The sequence below is a fragment of the Tenrec ecaudatus genome, chromosome 7 (assembly GCF_050624435.1).
Source record: "Tenrec ecaudatus isolate mTenEca1 chromosome 7, mTenEca1.hap1, whole genome shotgun sequence".
Lineage (NCBI taxonomy): Eukaryota > Metazoa > Chordata > Mammalia > Afrosoricida > Tenrecidae > Tenrec > Tenrec ecaudatus.
The window spans coordinates 122,344,390-122,364,472 of record NC_134536.1 but is presented as its reverse complement, the minus strand read 5'-3'; the positions used below and the strand labels follow the sequence as shown (position 1 = coordinate 122,364,472).

General features: G+C 42.6%; 1 protein-coding gene across 1 annotated transcript; it reads left to right on the top strand.

Annotated features, from left to right (window-relative positions):
* Positions 1–1,545: 1,545 nt before the first annotated feature.
* On the top strand, positions 1,546–14,356 carry GLYATL3 (glycine-N-acyltransferase like 3). Its single transcript, XM_075553779.1, has 5 exons — positions 1,546–1,623; positions 7,282–7,389; positions 8,196–8,322; positions 12,355–12,481; positions 13,930–14,356. Exons 1-5 carry the CDS (start codon positions 1,546–1,548, stop codon positions 14,354–14,356), a joined length of 867 nt encoding a protein of 288 aa, XP_075409894.1.
* Positions 14,357–20,083: the final 5,727 nt, after the last annotated feature.

Below are 20,083 nucleotides of genomic sequence, written 5' to 3'. Positions count from 1 at the left end.
GATGAATTTCACTACATCCAATATAGAAAAAATAATTTGAATTAATATCTGATTGTAATATTGGTTTGAAAACAAAAACCAATTTCCTAGAAACAACGCAGGAGATACGGACCCTGAAATCTGGAAAAGGTCATTGCATGAGACTGGATAACAGGGCATACAGGAGAACTAAAATGTATTAATTTCTTAATGTTATCTAGTCTATATAAACCACAGCCTTTGCCCACATAGGATGCTTCTTCCTCAACTAGGTGTTTTTCTCTCCAAATTATTCCTAATAACCACCAGACCCACCCAAACTTTTCTTTCATTTTTGTCCCCTACTTGGAAAAAAGAAATTGCCCTACTGAGCCCTAAGACTGTTATGCTGAGCTTTAGATTATCCTCAACAAACAAATATTTAGAGTCCCCTATAATCTAGGAGCTCTGTTGCCATCGCGGGTTCCATGTGTTGGCCCACTAACTGCTAGGCCAGTGTGTGAGTCTGAGTAGACCAGAGAAACAAATGCACAAAAATTCATAGATGTATTAGAGAGAGTTTAATATAAAGGGTAAGTGTACATCAAGAAAGCATCCTAACCCAGTGTTGTCCAAGCCCATAAGTCCAACATTAGCTCATATGTCCAACACCAATCTACAAAGTCCTCCTCCATCTCATAAAACACACGCAATGACACCAACTGCAGGAGGAAAGCCACATCAGTGAGCGTGTAAGCATCTCAGCACTGGCAGAGGTCTCCACACAGCTTCTCCAGCACCCAGGGCTGCATCAGGGCAGGTCCATGTGGCTTCTCCTCAGGGATGTCTCCCAAGAAGTCAGCCTTGCCAACTGAAACAGGGAACTGGCTAGGGAAGCTGCACCCTGGTCCGACCATCAGAGAGGAAGAGCCCCAAGAACAAGAAAGGTGAGGCTCATTTATCTCTCCGCCCTTCAATTAACCCCACATGTATTTATCGGCCAGGTTGGCACAATAAACCTTAACTATATCAGCCAGCAATTTGAAACCACCAGCAGCTGCATGGGAGACAGATGAAGCTTTCAACTCCACTAGAGTCACAGTCTCAGAACCCCACAGGGGCAGTTCTACCCTGTCCCACGTGGAAGCTGTGAGTTGGAATTGACTCAAAGGCAGTGAGTTTAAATGCTAAAGTCCTGTGGCAGATGCTGGAAATACAGTGGACCACAAAATGTAATTCACAGGCTGTTGAAGAAGACAGACTTGAATTAAAGGAAGTAGGGATAAATAGATAATTACAGCTGGTACTCGTCCTTCAAAGGAAGAGTTTAGGGTGGGTGAATGTGCATCATAGGAAGATGTAACTCAGTGTAGATCCATCTTTCCAGGATTATGCCATTAAGACTCCATTTCTAGGTGTTACGTTCCTTTTTCTTTCCCCATTCAAAGAGTGGTGGCAGTGAGAATCAGACCCAGTGAAAACAGGACAACAGATATTTCTAGGTAGATTAAAATATTAACAGATAAAAATTAAAGATATACTTTCTTTTTTCCAGGGAGACGTGGAATTCCAAGAGTTCTGGAAAAGATGATAGTGCTAAATTGTTCCACCAAATTACTAATATTGGAGAAAATGTTGAAGAGTCACTTTCCCGAATCACTCAAGGTATGATAAGCGTAAGAGTTGTATTTTATTTTACTGACCTGTGAAATAGTGTCAAACTTAGAACTTTTTCCTTATTATTTTCTGGTGGCAAGAATTTCTAGAAACACTTGTTTAACATACAGCTTTCCAGTTCTTCCTGCTCAAAACTCCCTGGCAGGGAGTCGTTACTGACCCACAGCATCCCGATCCTGTAGGGCCGAGTAGAACTGCCCACCTGGATTTCCAAGACTGCACATCTTTACAGAAGTAGAAAGCCACATTTTTTTCTTCAGTTGAGCCACTGGTGTTTTCCTTGTACTTAGCAATCCAACATGAAACCCACTGTACTGCCAAGGCCCAGGGAATTGCTGTGATGAGAATTGCTATAGATAATTTTTTAGAGCAAGCAAAGCAATGCTGGACCAGATTAGAGAGCCCCGATGATAGGATGGGCTACTCACCTGTCTGTTAACTGAAAGGTTAGCAATTTGGAGCTACAAGCCTGCTTTTCAGTTGAAAAAAGGCAACTGCCTGCACCTGTAAAGATTTACAATCTCGAAAATCCTGGGGAGCAACTCTACTCTGTCATATTGGGCCATAATTATTTTTTGTTGGTTTGTTTAGTGTAGGTATTTTTTGGATTATTTCTGAAGTAGATTTTAATTATAAAAAATTTCAACAAGAAAAGGGTAATAAGCTAAATAAACAATGGAAATAAAATTTAGAGACTGGAATTTTTTTAAAGCTTGTTTCAAAATCTTTATTTTAAAACATGTATTTCAATAACTCTGTTGGTCATCAGGCCTTCTAAAGTCCTTGAAGGGCCTGCTGAACACTAAGGGCTACTATGAGTGTTAGCATTAATGAAATATAGATAAATGTAAGATTGGAACTATCATAAGTACTTGGGTGGAGGAGTAGAGGACAATCAATGTATCTTTGAGGGCTAAATTTCTTTCTTTTTAAAAAATACTTTTTGGGGGGGCTCTTACATCTCATCACAATCCATATATTCATCCAGTGTGTCAAGCACATTTGCACATATGCTGTCACCATCGCCATTTTGAAAGCATTCTCTTCCCACTTGAACTCCTGATATCCGTTCCCCATTTCTTCCCCTCCCTCCTCCCACACCCTTGATAAGTTATAGAATATTATTCCCATATCTTACATCATCCTCTATCACCTCTCACCCACTTTTCCATTATTCATCCCCCTGGGAGGGGATTCTAGATTTATCCTTGTGATCGATTCCCCCTTTCTACCTCCACCATCACCTAATCCTGCTGGTATCTCTACTCTCATTATTGGTCCTGAGGGGTTTATCTATCCTGGATTCCCTGTATTGGGTGATCTTATCTGTAGCAGTGTGCATGCTCTGGTCTAATCCAATTTGTAAGGTAGAACGGAGGTCATGATAGTGGGGGAAAGGAAGCATCAAAGAACTAGAGGAAAGTTGTGTGTTTCATCGGTGCTATACTGCACCCTGACTGGCTCATCTTTTCCCTGTGACCCCTCTGTGAAGAGATGTCCAATTGTCTACAGATGGGCATTAGGTTTCCACTCCATGCCGCCCCCCCCCCATTCACTTTGGGTATGGTTTTATTCTGGGTCTTAGATGCCTGATACCTGATCCCATCGACACATTATGATCATACAGGCTGGTGTGCTTCTTCTATGTGGGCTTTGTTGTTTCTCAGCTAGATGGCCGCTTGTTTATCTTCAAGTTTCTAAGACCCCAGACACTGTGTCTTTTGATAGCTGGGTACCATCAGTTTTCTTCACCACATTTGCTTATGCACCCATTTTGTCTTCAGTGATCATGTCAGGAAGGTGAGCATCACGGAATACCAGATTGCTAGAACAAAGTGTTCTTGTGTTGAGGGAGTACTTGAGTCGAGGCCCAATGTCCATCTGCAACCTTAATTCTTAACATATAGATATGAGTACATAGTTCTAATCCCATCTTGTTATATATGTATTTACATATGTGTATGCCTGTATTTAAGCCTCTATAAATGTCCTTTGCCTCCTGGCTCTTTCCTCTATTTATTTTTACTTTCCTCTTGTCCCACCATCATATTTGGCCTTCATTCAGGTTTAGGAATTCCTCGCTGTTACTTGCCTTTGATTAAGCCCCACTAGGCATCTTACAACCTTTCTTCCATTGATTACAGTTCACTTTTTGTTCCTTTGTCCCTAGATTGGTTACCACCACCTTCCTTTCTCCCACCTCCCCTTCTCCCGTATCTCCCCAGAAACATTGGTCCCATTCTTTTCATCTCTGAATTATTTATCCCACCTATCTTATCTAGATAGACATGCAGATACATTAATAATTGTAACAATCTGCAAAGCCAACTAAATCAACAAAGGAAGTCAAAACCAACAAAACAATAACAACAACCCAAACAAAAACAAAATAACAATAACAAAAAAGAAAGCCACTGACAAAAATGGAAAAGCCTATAAATAGTTCAAGATATGTTTGTTGGCCTCTATGAGTGTTTTCCAGTCCAGTCTGATGGGCTGCTACACGCTGTCTCCCAAGTCTATTTTTGGTATTCCCTGGGGGGTTCCATCAGTCTGCTCCCCCTACTGCTCTGCTGCATGCCCTCAGTGCCTCACCCCAGCGTGATGGGCCAGACTGTACACTATTCTTGCACTGTGTCTCCAATGTTGTCCTTCACAGAGTCATGGTTCAGTGTGGGATGCCATGTCCCGTGGTGGGGCCAGGTCTACGATGGCTCCCCTTGCCATTGCTCTGAGCAGGAACATCATCCTCAGGTCTTGGTGGGCCAGGATGTCCACTCCTCCCTCTCCATCCCTTTTCATTACTCCTGTGTGCTCTAATCTGAAGTGCCCCTCTCCCCAAGATGTAGCTCCAGTGCTGTCTTTCGAAGTGCATTCTTCTGAGGGGGGAGTGGGGGGATCCTCATAGTTTGGGTTGCGGCCCACCCCACAGACCTTCTAGTGGTTCCCTTGTACATGCCGGTATGTTGTATGCACATCTTGGCACATTGGGTTGACGTATGGTCTCTCGCTCCCTCTCTTGTGGACATATAAACAATACCCTCCCTTGAACGGGTTAGTGGAGGGCTGAATTTCTTGAGCAAAAAGACAGTCCTAGGACTGTAATTTAAAATGCAAACCACCTAAGAGATCTACGATGAATCAGAATATCTGAAGACAGAGGTCAGGGATTTTTATCTGTAAGACACTCCCTGGGAAGTCCCTTAGTACCCTAAAATCTGAACAATGGCCATCTGGAGAAAGCCCTCTAGAATGCGATAGGGTCCTGATTAGATCTTGCCCTGTTGATTGTTTTTAAATTGTGCATGATGGCCAAAGTCTGAGTATTAATTTGGAATCATGGCTAAAAAAGGATTGATCAAAAGATAAAGGTGATAAATATATAGTTTGTTCATGTAAGTATAACACATACTGGTAAATGAACACTAAATAATTATGCTATTCAGTGAATTTTCACAGAGCAAATACTTGTTGAAAGCACACAATTCCAGGCATTACCCTTCCCGCATTGCACCCCAAGCTCCCTTCCAATCATTACCTCTCCCTTTCCCCAAAGGTAACTACCTTCTTCACTTTGAAAGCCCCTATTTAGTTTTCCTTGTTTTTCAATGAAATATTCATTGAAACATGAAGTAAGTATCCATTGTATCTAGCTTCTTTGGCTGGACATTCAGTCTGTGTTGTTTTGTGTCCTCCAGTTGGTTCCTGCTCAAAGCAACCCTATAAGACTGAGTTTCCTAGGTTTCCCAGCCCTATAGGATTTTGTAGGCTGTCTTTCAGGTCAAGGGGTGGCTGGTGAGCTCAAATCATAGAACTTTTGGCTAACAGTTGAGTGTTTTAGCCATTGTACCACCAGCACTCCGCATACCTCTCCGCATGGCAATTTATTCATTTTCATTGCTGTTTGCAATCAATAGCATGGATAACCCACAATTTATTGATCCATTCTACTGTGGGTGGGCATTGGGGTTGTTTGACCTTTGACCTACATACAGCCCTCCTCATCACCACCACAATTATCTCCAACCTTGGTAAGCCCTCATATCATATATGATAAGATGAATGTTTTAGGACAAATGTATTTTCTTCTTTGGATTGAAAAATGTGAAAGGTCACAGAAGAGAATTTTAATTCTACTCTGTATTGTTTCACTCCCAAATGATTAACTGTAACTCAATGTATTTTGAGGGTTATCAAGATAGTACAAAGAATTTCAAAAACAGCTGAGCATGAAAATTATCTCTGGAACTTCTTAAAGATAATTTTATATCAGATTCTGATTCAGTACTTATTGCTTACCTATATATGCTAAGCACACTGATCCATTAATTTTTTTCCGTTTGGTGCCTCTCTCTTTTGTACAATACAAATGTAAATGTTTAGAACTTATTTCCATAGGATTTCATATACTTAGTGTCAGTTCCACGTGCACTGATGAAATAAGACAGAAGTTTGTATGTGTGCATATTGTACATGAGGGTTAGTTTAAAAGTATTATGACAAAAATCAGATTCTTTATTAAACAAAAATATCAAAATGTGTAGTTATATTTTTCCTCAACATATCCTCCATGTAGATCTACATAGTTTTGAAGGTGGTGTTTCAATTTTTCTAACCCTTCCCTGAGTAAGTCTAGGCTCTTTGATTTATACCATGTCAAAACAGGAGTTACGGTATCCTTCAGACACTCAAATGTATTGCTTTTAAATGCGCTTTTTATTTTGAGTCATAGAAACAAAGCTGAAAAGGCAACATCAAGGCTGTAGAGTGGGTGGGGAAAGTTTCCCCAATTAAAGCCTCATAGGACAGCCTTTGTTAACCTTGAAGAATGAGCAGGTGCATCGTTGTGATGAAAATGAAATCCTTGCTACAATTTTCTGGCCTTTTTCTCACCAATGGGTTTTTCAATTTTCATAAAACTTCTCTTTGATTGTTCTGCTTCCTTGTAGAGAATAAATCAAGATTATCCTTTTGAGATCCCACCAAATAGTTGCCACAATCTTAAATAAGGAAACTTCTCTGCCTTCAATTGACTAGCCCGGCAGATCCCCTGGGAAGTAGCTGTTGTGATTGGGGCCTTTCCTTTCTTTTCTACAAATAGTTTCATTGGCATATACTTCATATATCACACAACATAATCATTCAGTCATATGAAGCAGATTTGTGCAACTGTCACCACAATCGATTTCAGAATATTTTCTCATACTCATTGTTAGCTCTCCTTCCCCTCCCCTGCCATGCCCCTAGGCAACTATCATTCCAGTGACCACCTCTAAAGGTCCACTTATCCTAGATTTCCTATAGAGGACATCATACAAAACACAAACAGGAAGCAAGCACACAAACGAAAAAACAACAAGGACTGAAATGGGTTCCGTTTTTAATATTTCCTGCTTTCTTTTCAACTGAGGTTTTTCTATCTTACTTTCTAAAGTTGAAGGCACTCGATTGAAACTGAGACATGGATCATAGACATGGTTAAACACCTCTTGTGTAGAATAAGTACATCAGTAGAGTGCTTTTTCTCTGTGCACACATTTCCACCACATGGGCAGATGGCACGTAAGAGCCCAAAGTGGGGAGGGTAATCCATAAGGGAAACAATTGCCAGTAGGATTCACTTGCCTCTCTGAGTTTTTCGCTCAGGTTTATGGAGCAGTAATGAACATAAATCGTGGAAATCCTTTTCAAAAGGAAGTGGTATTGGATTCATGGCCAGACTTCAAAGCTGTCATCACCCGGCGTCAGAGAGAGGTACAGTTTGAAAGGCAAAATAATAATACTAATAATGAAGAGTTGACATCAGCTGGTGAAATAAGGGTAGCTCTATTATGCTGCCTATGTCACATTTCTACCTGGAATACCTTTGGAGCCCCGGACAGAAGGAAAACTCGAGAGCTGAAACAGTTTCAACCAAGTGTGTTTCACAAAGTGCTAGAGGCATGAAGTAGCGCGCATGTCTGACTTTCAAGGACGATTTCATTTGGTACCCTGGTCATGCGGGGAAGAAGAATAGAGCCAGCATCCACCTTGTTCTGCTGCTGAGAGCAAAGAGAGGCTCCAGGGAGCAGAGCTGTGTTCTCTTGGCTACAAAAGGGTAGCTCTAAGGATTTCTCCTAAGGGATTCCAAATAACTGGGTTCATTGAGTCCAAATATTTTTTAAATTTTCTAAATGTACGAATTCTAGACAGAGTAGTCAACACCAGCAAATGACAGAAAAAAGCTCACCAGTCCTCCCTAGTGTAAGTCAGCACTGAGACTCTGCCAGTCATGGCGGGTGAGAAAGGTGAGGCTCTCTGTCCCAGGAGGATTGGCAGCCTTGAATGCCCACATGGCCAGCTGCACTCTGCCCTCTAGTGCCACTGTGATTTGGAATCAACCCAGTGGCAGTAAGTTTGGTTTTGATGTTCTTCCCAGAAGGATGAATACGTCCAAAGTCCCGATTATTTTCTTCCTCATTGCAGTACGCTAGTCACATACTCACTTAGGGGACTATCTGGATAGGTGAGGGCCACCCCGGAGGCATACTCCAAGTTCTCTATTATGTCCTCTGTCCTAGGCTGAGGCAGATGACTTGGACCATTATACGAATGCCTATGCTGTGTTCTACAAGGACGCCCAGGCTTACAGACAGCTATTGGAAGAACGTGATGTTATCAACTGGGACCAGATTTTTCAAATACAAGGTAAGGTCAATTGCAAGTTACTGATTCTCTGTGGAGTTGTTTTTTCCTCCTTTCTCTCCTCTATATCTGACAAATAAATAGATTATACACACACACACATGCACAAACACCTAAAACTGCTTCAAAATATTCATAGACAAAATGAATGAAAGACTAATGCATAATTTCCACCAGTTTTTGAAACTGCCTTGAATATGCAGGAAACACTACAAGACTTTTCAGAGGGGTAAGGCAACAGACTGAGGACTCCTGAGTGTTGCCCGAAAAGCAATAAGGATGATATTCTACTGGGCCAGGAGAATCTGTAGCTTGAAGGGTGAAATGCTTATCATTTATGTCACCTAGCATTGGTTCAGGAATAGTAAGTCCACCAGAATAAACAGAAATACATGAGGCACGAGTCAGAACAAACTCAGCATGAGTCAAAGGAGCTTCAATCCCATGGATTCGTGGGAAGGAGGAAAGGAAAATTGTTTAAAAAAAGGCTCTGGCTCGGAGGGCCCAATGTACAGAGAGGACCATATAGCCAGCCCTACAGCGAGATGCGACATCCTGCACTGACCCATATCCCTACACGGACAGCACTGGAGACACAGTGGGGTATATGTGACTGAGGTGACCCCACCACACTGAGGCAAAACACTGGGGGCGTGCAATGGAGCGGCGGGGGAAGCAGAGCAAGGAGATACGAGGGAATATAAAGGATGGACTTTGGGGCCAGGACGTGGCACCCCATCAGATTCGTCTGGAAAACACTCCTAAATGTCAACAAACAGACTTTGAACTACTAACAGGCTTTTTTTTTTTTTTGCTGTCTTTTTGGCTTTTTTGGTTTTTTTCCGTCTTCTTTTAAATTTTGTATGTCAGTGGCTTTTTTGTTTCTAAGTTTGTCAGTGTTGCTGCCATTGATGCCATGTTCTTATGTGCCACTTTGGTGCTGTCAAAGCCATCTGCAATTTTATGCACATATTACTATATCTGCAGGTCCACCTAGATAAGATAGACTGGACAAACAGTGTGAGAAGAAACTAACGGGACCAACGGTCCCAGAGGGACATGAGAGTGTGAGAGGTAGGGGAAAGGAGGAGGTGTTGGCCAACTCAGGGACAAGGGAACAACGAGTGGTTCAAAACCAGTGGAGGGACGGGAAGGGGGGACTGGTAGGGAGTGACCAAGGGCAAGGCAACTGAGAGGAATTACTGAAACCAGAATGAAAGCTGAACATGGTAGTGGGACAGGAGGAAAACGTAAGGAAATAGAGGAAAGGAGTAGGAGACAAAGGGCATACATATAAGCCTAAATACAGACAGGTCCATATGTAAATATATTTATGATTATGGGGGAAATAGACCTATGTGCATATATTTATAGGTTTAATAGTAGGGTAGCAGGTGGAAATTGGGCCTCCTCACGTGCATTCCCTCAATACAAGAGCACCTTGCTCAGCTAAACAGTCATTTCATGATACCCGCCTTCCCGACATGATTGCTGAAGATAGACGCGTGCATAAGAAAATGTGGTGAAGAAGGCTGATGGTGCCCGGCTATCAAGAGATAGAGCATCTGGGGACTTAAAGGCTTGAACGTAAATAAGAAACCATCTAGTACAGAAGAAACAAAGCCCACATGGAAGCAGCACACCAACATGTGTGATCATGAAGGGCCGAGGGGACCAGGTTTCAAGCACCAAAGGCAAGGGGAAAAAATATCATATCATTGTGAATGATGGGAGGCACGTTGTATGAGCTCATTAAAGCGTTTTAAAGCAAGGGTGTCCCTTTGAGGTGTGCCTGACCCAAGCCAAGGTATCTTTCAATCCCCTCATAGCCAGGTGAAAGTTGGACACTGAATAAGGAAGACTCAAGCAAAATCAATGCGTTTGAATGATGGCGCTGGCAGAGAATGTTGGAAGTACCACAGAGTGACAGAAGAACAGACAAATTTGTCTTGGAAGAAGCCCAACCAGAATGCTCTTGGAAGCAAGGGTGTCAACACCTGTCTCACCTACTTTGGGCATGTACCAGGAGACACCGGTCCGTGGGAAAGGCGTATCATTCTAGGTAAAGCAGAAGAGCAAAAGCGAGGAAGACTCTGGGTAAGAGGGATTAGCCCAGTGGCTGAAACATGGACTCAGATGTAGCAACAGTTGTGAAGAGCACAGACACAGGCTCGAACTTTCATTCTTTTGGGCATAGGGTCTCCATGTGTCAGAACCAATGGACTGGCCCTTGACAGCACAGTAACAACGTGTTACATTTTACTATGAAAAGGCTTTGAAGGGAACTGTAAGCTGGCTTTTGGGGGTGGGGAGGTGGGGGGGTGGGAAAGGGCACCACTCTAGTTAAAAGGAAAGAAATTCTGCTTGCCCTGTCTTCCATCCTTTGGGTTGGAGTTGTCGTTTTTCCTCACAGGTGGTGGTTGTTAGATGCCATCAAGTCAGTCTCCCTCATAGTAGCCTGGCGTGCAACAGAGGGAAACACTTGCCAGGCCTGCGCCAGTCTTCCGTTTGAGCCCATTAGATGCAATTCAAGGTCATACTAAGGAATTCTAGCCACACCAATCATTTTAATATAATTAAATTTGTATCAATTGAATCATCAATACTTGTTGAAGCCCTGCTCACCTTTTCTAAGGCTTAATTCCTAGAAGCAGGCGCCAAGGCTCATGGATCAGACCGTGTTCAACATGCTTCCCGTTCATGTATATCTCATTAGACTTAATTTTATTGGAGGAATGGGCTTACCAGAAGGGAAGAAGCAGGACAATGGATGTGAAGGAAGTGGGAAATTCAGGGTCTAAGGACGTCCTTCCTCAGAGCACAAACTAGAAAGGATGGAGCTTGTGACATTTTGGAAGGGCAGAGCAAGGGTGATCACTTACATCACTTTAAATTCTACTTACAACAAAAGCCATGCCATGCTTTTGTTCTCTTGTGAAGCACATGCCCAGCACAGTGCTGTACACAAAATAGGTAATGTATAAAAATGAGTAATATGTTACCGAATGCAAAATTCCCACTGCTGCACAGTAACCATGTAGAGCAGATCAGAACGGCCCCAAGGAGTTTCCAAGGCTACCAAGCTCTATGGGAACAGACTGCCACCTTTCCCACAGAGATGCTGGTGGGCCTGAGCCACTGACCTTTTGGTGAGCAGCTGGCATGTTAACCAACCAGAATGCTTTAATAGATTATAGCTATAATATAGAACATAGCTAAAATAATATAATATAAAAGTGAGTTTAAATTCAAAAGCAATCTCACCAACATAGATGTTCATTCTTTTATTTTCTCTGAAGCAAGTGAGGTTGCCACAGGTTAATATTTGGATGGGATAGACTTTATTTATCTAATGGCTATTTGACAATTGGATGAAAGAGTCTTTAAACTTGGAGTGCCGCCCTGTCAAACAAATCTTACACCTTTGATACGTCTCGTGGTACAGTGTATCATAGACTTTTAGAGCTAGGAAACACCATCCCATGTTCTAAGGAACTTACAATCAACCTGAGGGTCAAATAAATCAAAATCCCTACAGGAAAGCCCTGATCCCCATGGGATCATTTCACCAGAAATTTCCATAGAAGATCACACTACATAATCCCAATGAGCAGCACAGTAGGAAATTGAAAATCTTACACAAAACTTGAAAACCATGCTCAAAGTAACCGATGGCTATAAATGGTTAAGCACGCAGCTGCTACCCCAAAGTTTGGTTGATTGAGTCCACCTAGCAGCTCCAAAGACGAAAGATCTAATAATCTGCTTCCATAAAAATCCATTGAGGAACCCCGATGGCGCGATTCTACTGCCACACGCAGCTGCCGCGAGTCAGAGTGGACTCAACGGCGCCCAGCAGCATCTGGCAACACATTTGTATGTGTAGGTTGGTGGTTACAATGGTTAGGACGCAACCAGGGGGCCCAGTGGCAAGTGGGTGGTGGTGATGATACTAAGTATAAAAATAGTGCAGCAGTCCCCCCCACCTTCCTAGTTAAAATGTTCACATATTTGTTTGTTTGTTTCTAAATGCAGGGCTACAGAGTGACTTATATGATGTTTCCAAAGCTGTTGCAGACTCGAAGTTTTTGGACATAAAACTAATGTCCTTCCGGGCAGTTCATTTTTCTCCTGTTTCAACTCTGCCAGACATCAGTTCCTTGTAAGTAAATCAATTTTCTGAGTTTGGGGCAGGTGTTATTATGATAGACGTATAGTATCTGAAATTCTTAGTATCACTGAGGAATATGTAAGCACCTTGGGGATAGGCCATCATGGCTAGATTATATGTGTGTGTGTTTATTATCTTTCCACTCCTATGTGGCTGACTACTCATAACTTCTTCCATAGTCACAAATGAAGTTGGGAATCCCATAATTTCATACGCCACTACTAAACAAAGATCAGAAAAAGCTGATAATAGAATTGATGAAAGCTTATTTCATGTAGAAATCAGGTAAAATTTTGATTAGTAAGCCAAAAATGTTCTAGAAAGAACAGGAGGAACTGTATTAAAGGGTCACGGCATTAGAAAGATTGAGAACCACTGCTCTAAAGGATACTTAAAATAAGAGTAATAATAACAATAACTTAAATAACAAATTAGTGTTCACATTTCCCTAATTGTCACAGTGTTTAAAAGATAGTTTGTTTTGAACCAGCATCTAAATAAGGCCCATGCCTGGCAGTTGGTGACAGCCTCTAGGTGTCCATTGGTCCTGTCTCATTCACTCACTCACTCACTCACTCTTGGGTCCATTCCAACCCATAGTGATACTGTAGGACATGTTCTAACTGCCCCTCTGGGTTTCTGAGAGTGTACATTTTTATGGAATCAGTAGTCTCTTCTTTCTCTGAGGAGGAGCTGGTGGTTTTGAACTGCTGAACTTGTGGTTAGAAACCCAAATTGCAACCACTAGCCATTGGGTTTATGTAATACTTTTTTTTTTCCTTAATGAAACTGGAGATTTTTGTTTCCTGGAGTTTCCCACAGTCTGGTTACCCCTCATATCTCTGACCTGTCATTTAAAAATTTCCTCTGTCCCCAGCCAGACCTTTTGAAAATCAGGTTTTGACTTGATGATCTTGTTGGCATAAGAAGATAGGTAATTTGTCTTCAATCAACACTTAGGTCATTACCCAAACTTGTGGACTCTTTCAGTGTCCAACACTTGCCCTTCAACAGAAGGTTAGAACCTGGAATGTACCTGCTCCTGAAACACTTTCGCGGTGCCATTTCTGCCTGAGGCTTATTTGCCTTGGCTTTAAAGTTCAATTTCAAAAGTCAAACCAAGAATCCTCTTAAGCCAATAATTACATTTATTTTCTGACTCTGACTTAGTGGTTAGCTAGCTCGGTGACCTTGCTATGGGCAGAGTGCACAGCATGCCTGAAATGTGAACGAGAACCGCAGAATCACTAATAAAACAAACACAGACTCACGCGCTAAGAGCACAGCAAGACTCAGAATACCAGTCTCTTTAAGTCACAGGGTGTTGGCTAGCATGATTTCTTGGGAGATTTCTCTGGTGGGATCTGTGAAAAGGAAGGAGCTGCTTGCAGTGCACCACTCCTAGCTCATCGTGCTTCCCCTGTGGTCTTCGCTTCTAGGCTGGGGTCTTCTCCACGACTGACCTCCCTGAGCGTTTTTGATGCTGACTTACTCAACCGGACTTGGTCGCGGGGCGGCAACGTTCAATGTCTCCGGTACATCGCTAACCTCATCTCCTGCTTCCCCAGTGTGTGTGTCCGTGATGAGAGGGGGAGCCCCGTCTCCTGGTCGATCACGGACCAGTTTGCCACCATGTGCCATGGCTATACCCTGCCAGAACACCGCAGGAAAGGGTACAGCCGCCTGGTGGCCCTCACGCTGGCCAGGAAGCTGCAAAGCCGGGGATTCCCCTCACAGGGCAATGTCCTCGATGGTAACACCGCTTCCATAGGTCTCCTGGAGAGCCTCCATGCTGATTTCTTGCCTTGTCGCTTCCATAGACTGATCCTCACCCCTGCAGCTTTCTCTGCCCAGGCTCGCCTCTAGCCCAGAGAACCTCCTGGAACCTGTGTACTTTCCCTGAACACATATCCACATCTTAGCTGGCAGTGGGGGGAGAAGTACAAAGTGGCTCTGGCGAATGGAAGGGCGTTGGGAAGGGGCTGGAGGAAACATCAAGATGAGCTCGGAGAAGTCTTCAACACTCGGGTGTGGGTGCTAAGTCACTATAAGGGTCAGGAGTCACTGGCTGAGAATAGAAGGTGGTTCTCACTTTGGGATCCACTCCAGGAAAAAAAAATAGAAGGATTTTAAAGCCAGCTTTTCACAGCACAGTGGCAGGCATGCTGCAGGAGAGCAAATGATTTGAATGGGAGCATTTGGCCACAGCTCTCTTATTGCTGCTTGATCTCATTATAGACCAGCTCCCCACTGCCATGATCCTCCGGCTCCGTAGTACTGTATTTCTCCAATCTCCATTCTTAACTCTGGTGACCCAATTTCTCTACAGAATGCCGTGTCTCCCCTTTACTGCCTCTCTGTTGTGTCTACAGCTCTAGCCTGTACTTCTTTCACAGTAATGAAGGCTTCAGAACCATGATTCTCCTGTTCTAGTGTTCACCGCCGCCCTTGGTGGAGAGGGAGCACCACAGATAGATGGCTGACACCCACTCCCAGAGTTCTCATGCTGCAGGACTAGGACCGAGCCTGAAGATTTGCGTGGTTAGCAAATCCCCAGACATGCTGATACCGGTGTCTGGTAACCACGAGTTGAGGGCAACTGCTCTATTAGCACAGACTAAGAGAAACTGTAGAACGAGAGGATGGCAGCATAGGGCATCCAAGTAGGCCTCACCTCTTACAACTCAGTCCCTCGTGTAAAATCCAGTTTAGGAGAAACAAAGCTATCCATGTAGTTACAAGCACACTTGTGAATATATACATACATACATACAAATGTTCCTTTCCTATTTTTGCCAAGGACATGTATATACTCACAGATATATCAAAACTTTAATCCTCATTAGATATGAACAATTGAGACCCAGGGAAAATAAGTCACTTATTCAAGATCATCTAAATAGTCAGTTTCAGAGGCTGAACCATAACTTTGTGATTTTTGGTTACTTCTCGGTGACTCTTTTCATTAAACATGCTGTTTGGGGGTTCCTTTGTGGTAAAATAAAATTAAATGCTAGAATAATCAAATTAAAATTTCGTTCTATTATTTTGTCATTCTTTGCTTTTGTTTCATTAGGTTCCAATCATCTGTGCATGTCTGTCCATCAAGGATAGTAAAGGAAGAGATGGACATCAGAAGTTATGTTGATCCGTGTCCTGTAAAAGCAGGCCCGGGTACAGTGGCTGGCTTTGTCTAGTCCAGGTCAAGCTGATTTAAGTCATAGAGAAACCACTCATTTCTTAGCTCAAAGATGTGAATACAATTCTGGCCTCAAATATGAGGGTAAAATCCAAGTGACGAGTGTTTATTGTAAGAAAGGGAAACTGCTTGAAAGAGCATACCGTCTTATGAAAACTTAAGAAGCCTTGGGAGGGAATTTATGCTGAGGCCATCCTGTGGTTACCTGGAAACTAATCCGTGGTACTAGAGGGAGCACCCAGTCACCGGAGTCCATAAACCTCTGGGGAGAACGTGGTCTCGTTTCTGTCCCAGGGATGCTCATTATCGTGAGCATTGGTTAAGCATGGTTTATTCCTGCCTGATGCATAGCACATTACTGTTAGGGCCTCATTTCTTCTCAGTAATGATCATACACCTCTTATTTAAAGCTTAATGATAGGATTCACGTATGCCAAATACTGCATGTACATAACTTAATCCTGGTGAAGGCTAAGGTAGAGATTGTCTTAATATGGAAATTAGGGCTCAGGGGTATTATGATACACTGGAAGTTAAACAGGGTTTAAGGGGCTGAGTCATGCTCAGAACTTGATTTGTCTGATTCCAAAGCAGAAACTGTTAGTCATTATGCTAATTAGCCTCTTGGCTCGCTTGGAGTTGCTGTTGGTAGTCCTTTATCTCTGTGCTGCCTGAATTTTCGATACTCATCTCCCAGTTCTATACCCAAAGCCCAATAGGCACTTCATTCTATACTCAAAGTCCCATAGTGCACATATAGATACACATTCCACCAACGTAACCTCTAGCCTGATGTTCTTGTTTTTATCATCCAAGTGATGCTGCTGAATATACCAGCTCAAATATCAACCCGATTTCTGACCCTTTTGAGGAAGATCTGGGAGAAACGCCTTGAGTACGGCAGAAGTGAAGACCAGAAAGAGGTTCAATAAAAGGAGAGAGTGAGATTAGTATAGGGCCTTATACACTAACAGAAGAATTCTTTAAACGTACTTAATAAGCTATTGACATTTCTAAGCAGAATGCTAATTGGCTTAAGAAATCAATGGAGATCAATGATACTCATCTAAGCAAGAGAAGGATGAGGCTTTGGTTCCATAGTGGTTCAACTTTGGGCCATGATCTGCAAAGTTTGCAGTTCAGAACCACCAACCCCTCCACAGGAGAAAGACGGTTATAGTCTTGGAAACTCACAGGGAATGTTATACCCCATCCCATAGGGTTGCTGTGAGCCAGTATCTACTCAATAGCAGGCAGGTGTTTTGTTTTGTTTCCCTGCTCCTGTAAAGTGTCACAGTGTCCGAAACCCACAGGGACAGGTATACCCTGTCCTATAGGATTATTCTCTGTTGACTCAATGACAGTTTATTATGGGTTTTTGTTTGTTGGTTTTTATGGTTTGTGTATGCCGGGGATGATTGTTGTTTGGATTTGAAGGTGAAGATGCTCTGGTGATGTTGCCAGATGTATATACATTGGGATGCTAAGTGTAAGGTCGGTGGTTCAACCAACCCACCAGCTGCTCCAAGGGGAGAGGTGGAGACTGTCAGTTCCCACGAAGATTCTACTGTGTACAGGTTCACTCTGAGTCAGAATCGACTTGGTGACAGTGGGTTTCATTTTTTAATAAGGAAAATGAGTAATAGATCATTCTGAGCTACCTAGAAGTAAGAGCTGTCCGGACATAATAACTTAGTGGCTGCAGGGTATTGTGAATGAGAAATGCCAATCATGATTCTTAGGTATCTCTGTTGAGGGAGGAAATTTGAGATTCACAATTGGGAATTCAATCTGTTTAAACCTTTGATAAGATAAGGTTGTGTAACTTAGGGAAAACACAGATCTGGAAATGGATCTCATCTCATAAGCACACATTCAGATTCACTCAATTTTGCTTTTTTCTTTTAATCTCTAATTTTAGTTTGGTGACTTGAGTTTTGAGAAAATACATGGCACAACTGTGAATGAAACACCTACATTGTCCATGATAATACCTACATTTCTGTATCCATTATCTCCAACTTCGGGAACCCTGGGGTAGATGAGGGAAAAAAACCCAAAACACAGCAGATAGAATAATGTAGGGACATGAGCAGGGACGATTTCTTCCTCCTTGCCTGGGACGGTTGCATTCAAACGATTCCAGTGGGGAAGAAATGAAACCAGTAACATCCATGAAAGGAGGCAGCTGTGTGCGGCAGAAACTTGTCTCAAAATGAAAAAAGCGCAAATATTTTCCACTGAAAGGAGTCCCTGGAAAGTGGTAACACTGCATCCTGTCAAAGGCAGAAAACTAGTGAGATGTGGAAAAACAAAGGGACTACGTGGAGACCCAGCTTTTGCAGGTTTCACTGTAGGAAAGGCAAGACATACATGTGGAGTGTATTATTCTATATCACGGCAATGAGAATTAACAGAGTAGCTCCCAGGATTCTCAATCGCTGGTTGTTACCCTTGCTCTGTGCCCAATTCCAAGAGTCCTGTGCTCCATCTGTTCTTGACCTGTTCAGAACGGCGGGATACAAGAGCCATCCGTCCCAACTGCTCCTCTTCTCCTTACCCCTCTTCCCGGTGCCACACGTGTCTCCTGCACCGTTCCAACTGTGCCCACTTTTTGAGCGATCCTCCCTGTGATTGGTCCGCTCTGGGATTCAAAAACAAGAAGGAAACTAGTTAAGCTCTGGTTATTCCTCTTAGTAACCGATGTGTGGCTTTCTTTTCTGCTACTCAATCGATGGCTTCCCAAGACAAAGTCTGCTTTACATTTACAATACGATCAAAAGACATAGCTCCTAATTTAATAATATGGTAGGATTACCAGATACTCAAGTTTCCTGGGTATCTTGTTTCCAGCTCAACTTTCAAATTGGTGTTTGAAGAGTAGCTGCTACTTAGCAGTGCAAACCTTTCTAAGTCTTTCTACGGGATAAAGTAACCTAGCGATCTTCAACGATGTGCTCTGAAGTGAAATGAAAATAGAAAAAAATTGTTATGACGAAAATAGCACTTAGGGGAGATCAAAGAAATACCATACACACAATTCCCTCGTTAGCCCTTTAACTACTGAAGTGCCTTTCCCAGGGGGCTGTGGACGTGTATAAATGTGCTGACTCAGTTCTGGCGACGTTTGGAAGCGATGTGTCTGCTACTCTCAGTGTCACATCATGTAAACAGGTCCCAATAGTGAAAAGGTGGAAAAGAGTACTCTGGATGTGCTGTTATGAGTCCCACCTAGCGACAACGCTAGTTAACATATAAAGTGGGAAGCCATTGCAATTGTGCATCATGTTTGTCAGCTGTCCAACTTTTTGTGTTTTTTATTACTTTGATATATTTTCCAGTCACAACACAAGAGGTAAGTGAAAACTAGTAGGAGGAAAGCACTGGCAAGTTTTGGGTAAAAAAATAATTTTAGGTTTATAAACACATTAAGTAAAATAAATGTTTAAATAAAAGCAATTACATAGTGTTTTAATTATCCTATCCATATTCCTGAAACCTCACTTCAAAGTGTATATTTAACAAAATTTGTAAATGTGCTGTGACCCACATGAATCTTGCCTGTTACACCGAATGGCCCTGCGTTTTCATTGAGTTCGACAGCCCTGCTCTAAAGTAATGCAACAGGAACCAAATATTCCATTAACGCTGTGCAGTTTACTGTAGTGAACACTAGAGGTCAGTATTTAGTATTGCTTAAATCCCCAAACCACACTGCCATAGAGCCAATTTGGATTTACAGTGACCCTTATAGGCACCAAATTCAACTCAAAACTTTGGGTTTCCAAGGCTAAATCTTTAAAGAAACAGGCAGACTCTTCTTTCTCCTTGGAGCAGTTGGTGGGTTTAATCCTGGTTAGCGTCCAAGAAAAGCAATACTTCCCTAACTCCTAGTTGTTTCACTGGAATTTTTTTTAAGAGTTTTGGACTATTTTAGTAGATTCCCACGAACTTAAATACCACATCAAAATATATCAGCATTTTTAGTATTTAAATCTTTTTTCCAATTGTAAATGATGTGGGGTTTTCATTTCAGATCATCGACTTGGTGTTTCACACTACAAATCACTAGTCGGATCCTCTAGTTCCCGCCACTCTCCACTGCCCAGCCCTCCTTCCCCAGTCTCTCTGGTCAACCACCTTCCATTCCATGCTAGTCCACATTCCAGCACTTTGCCCCTGCCTCCTCCCCTCCCCAACCTCTCCTCTGGTTCCTGCAACCGTCAACGTGTGCTCCCTTTGGCACGAGAGTATTTTTTTCTCCTGATGTCACTGGTCTCATATAATATCTGTCCTTTGGTGACAGGTGAGTTTCACTCAGAATAATATTCTCCAGACCCACCCATGTCATGAGGTGCTTTTTGGTTTCATGATTGTGATTTATGGATGCATAG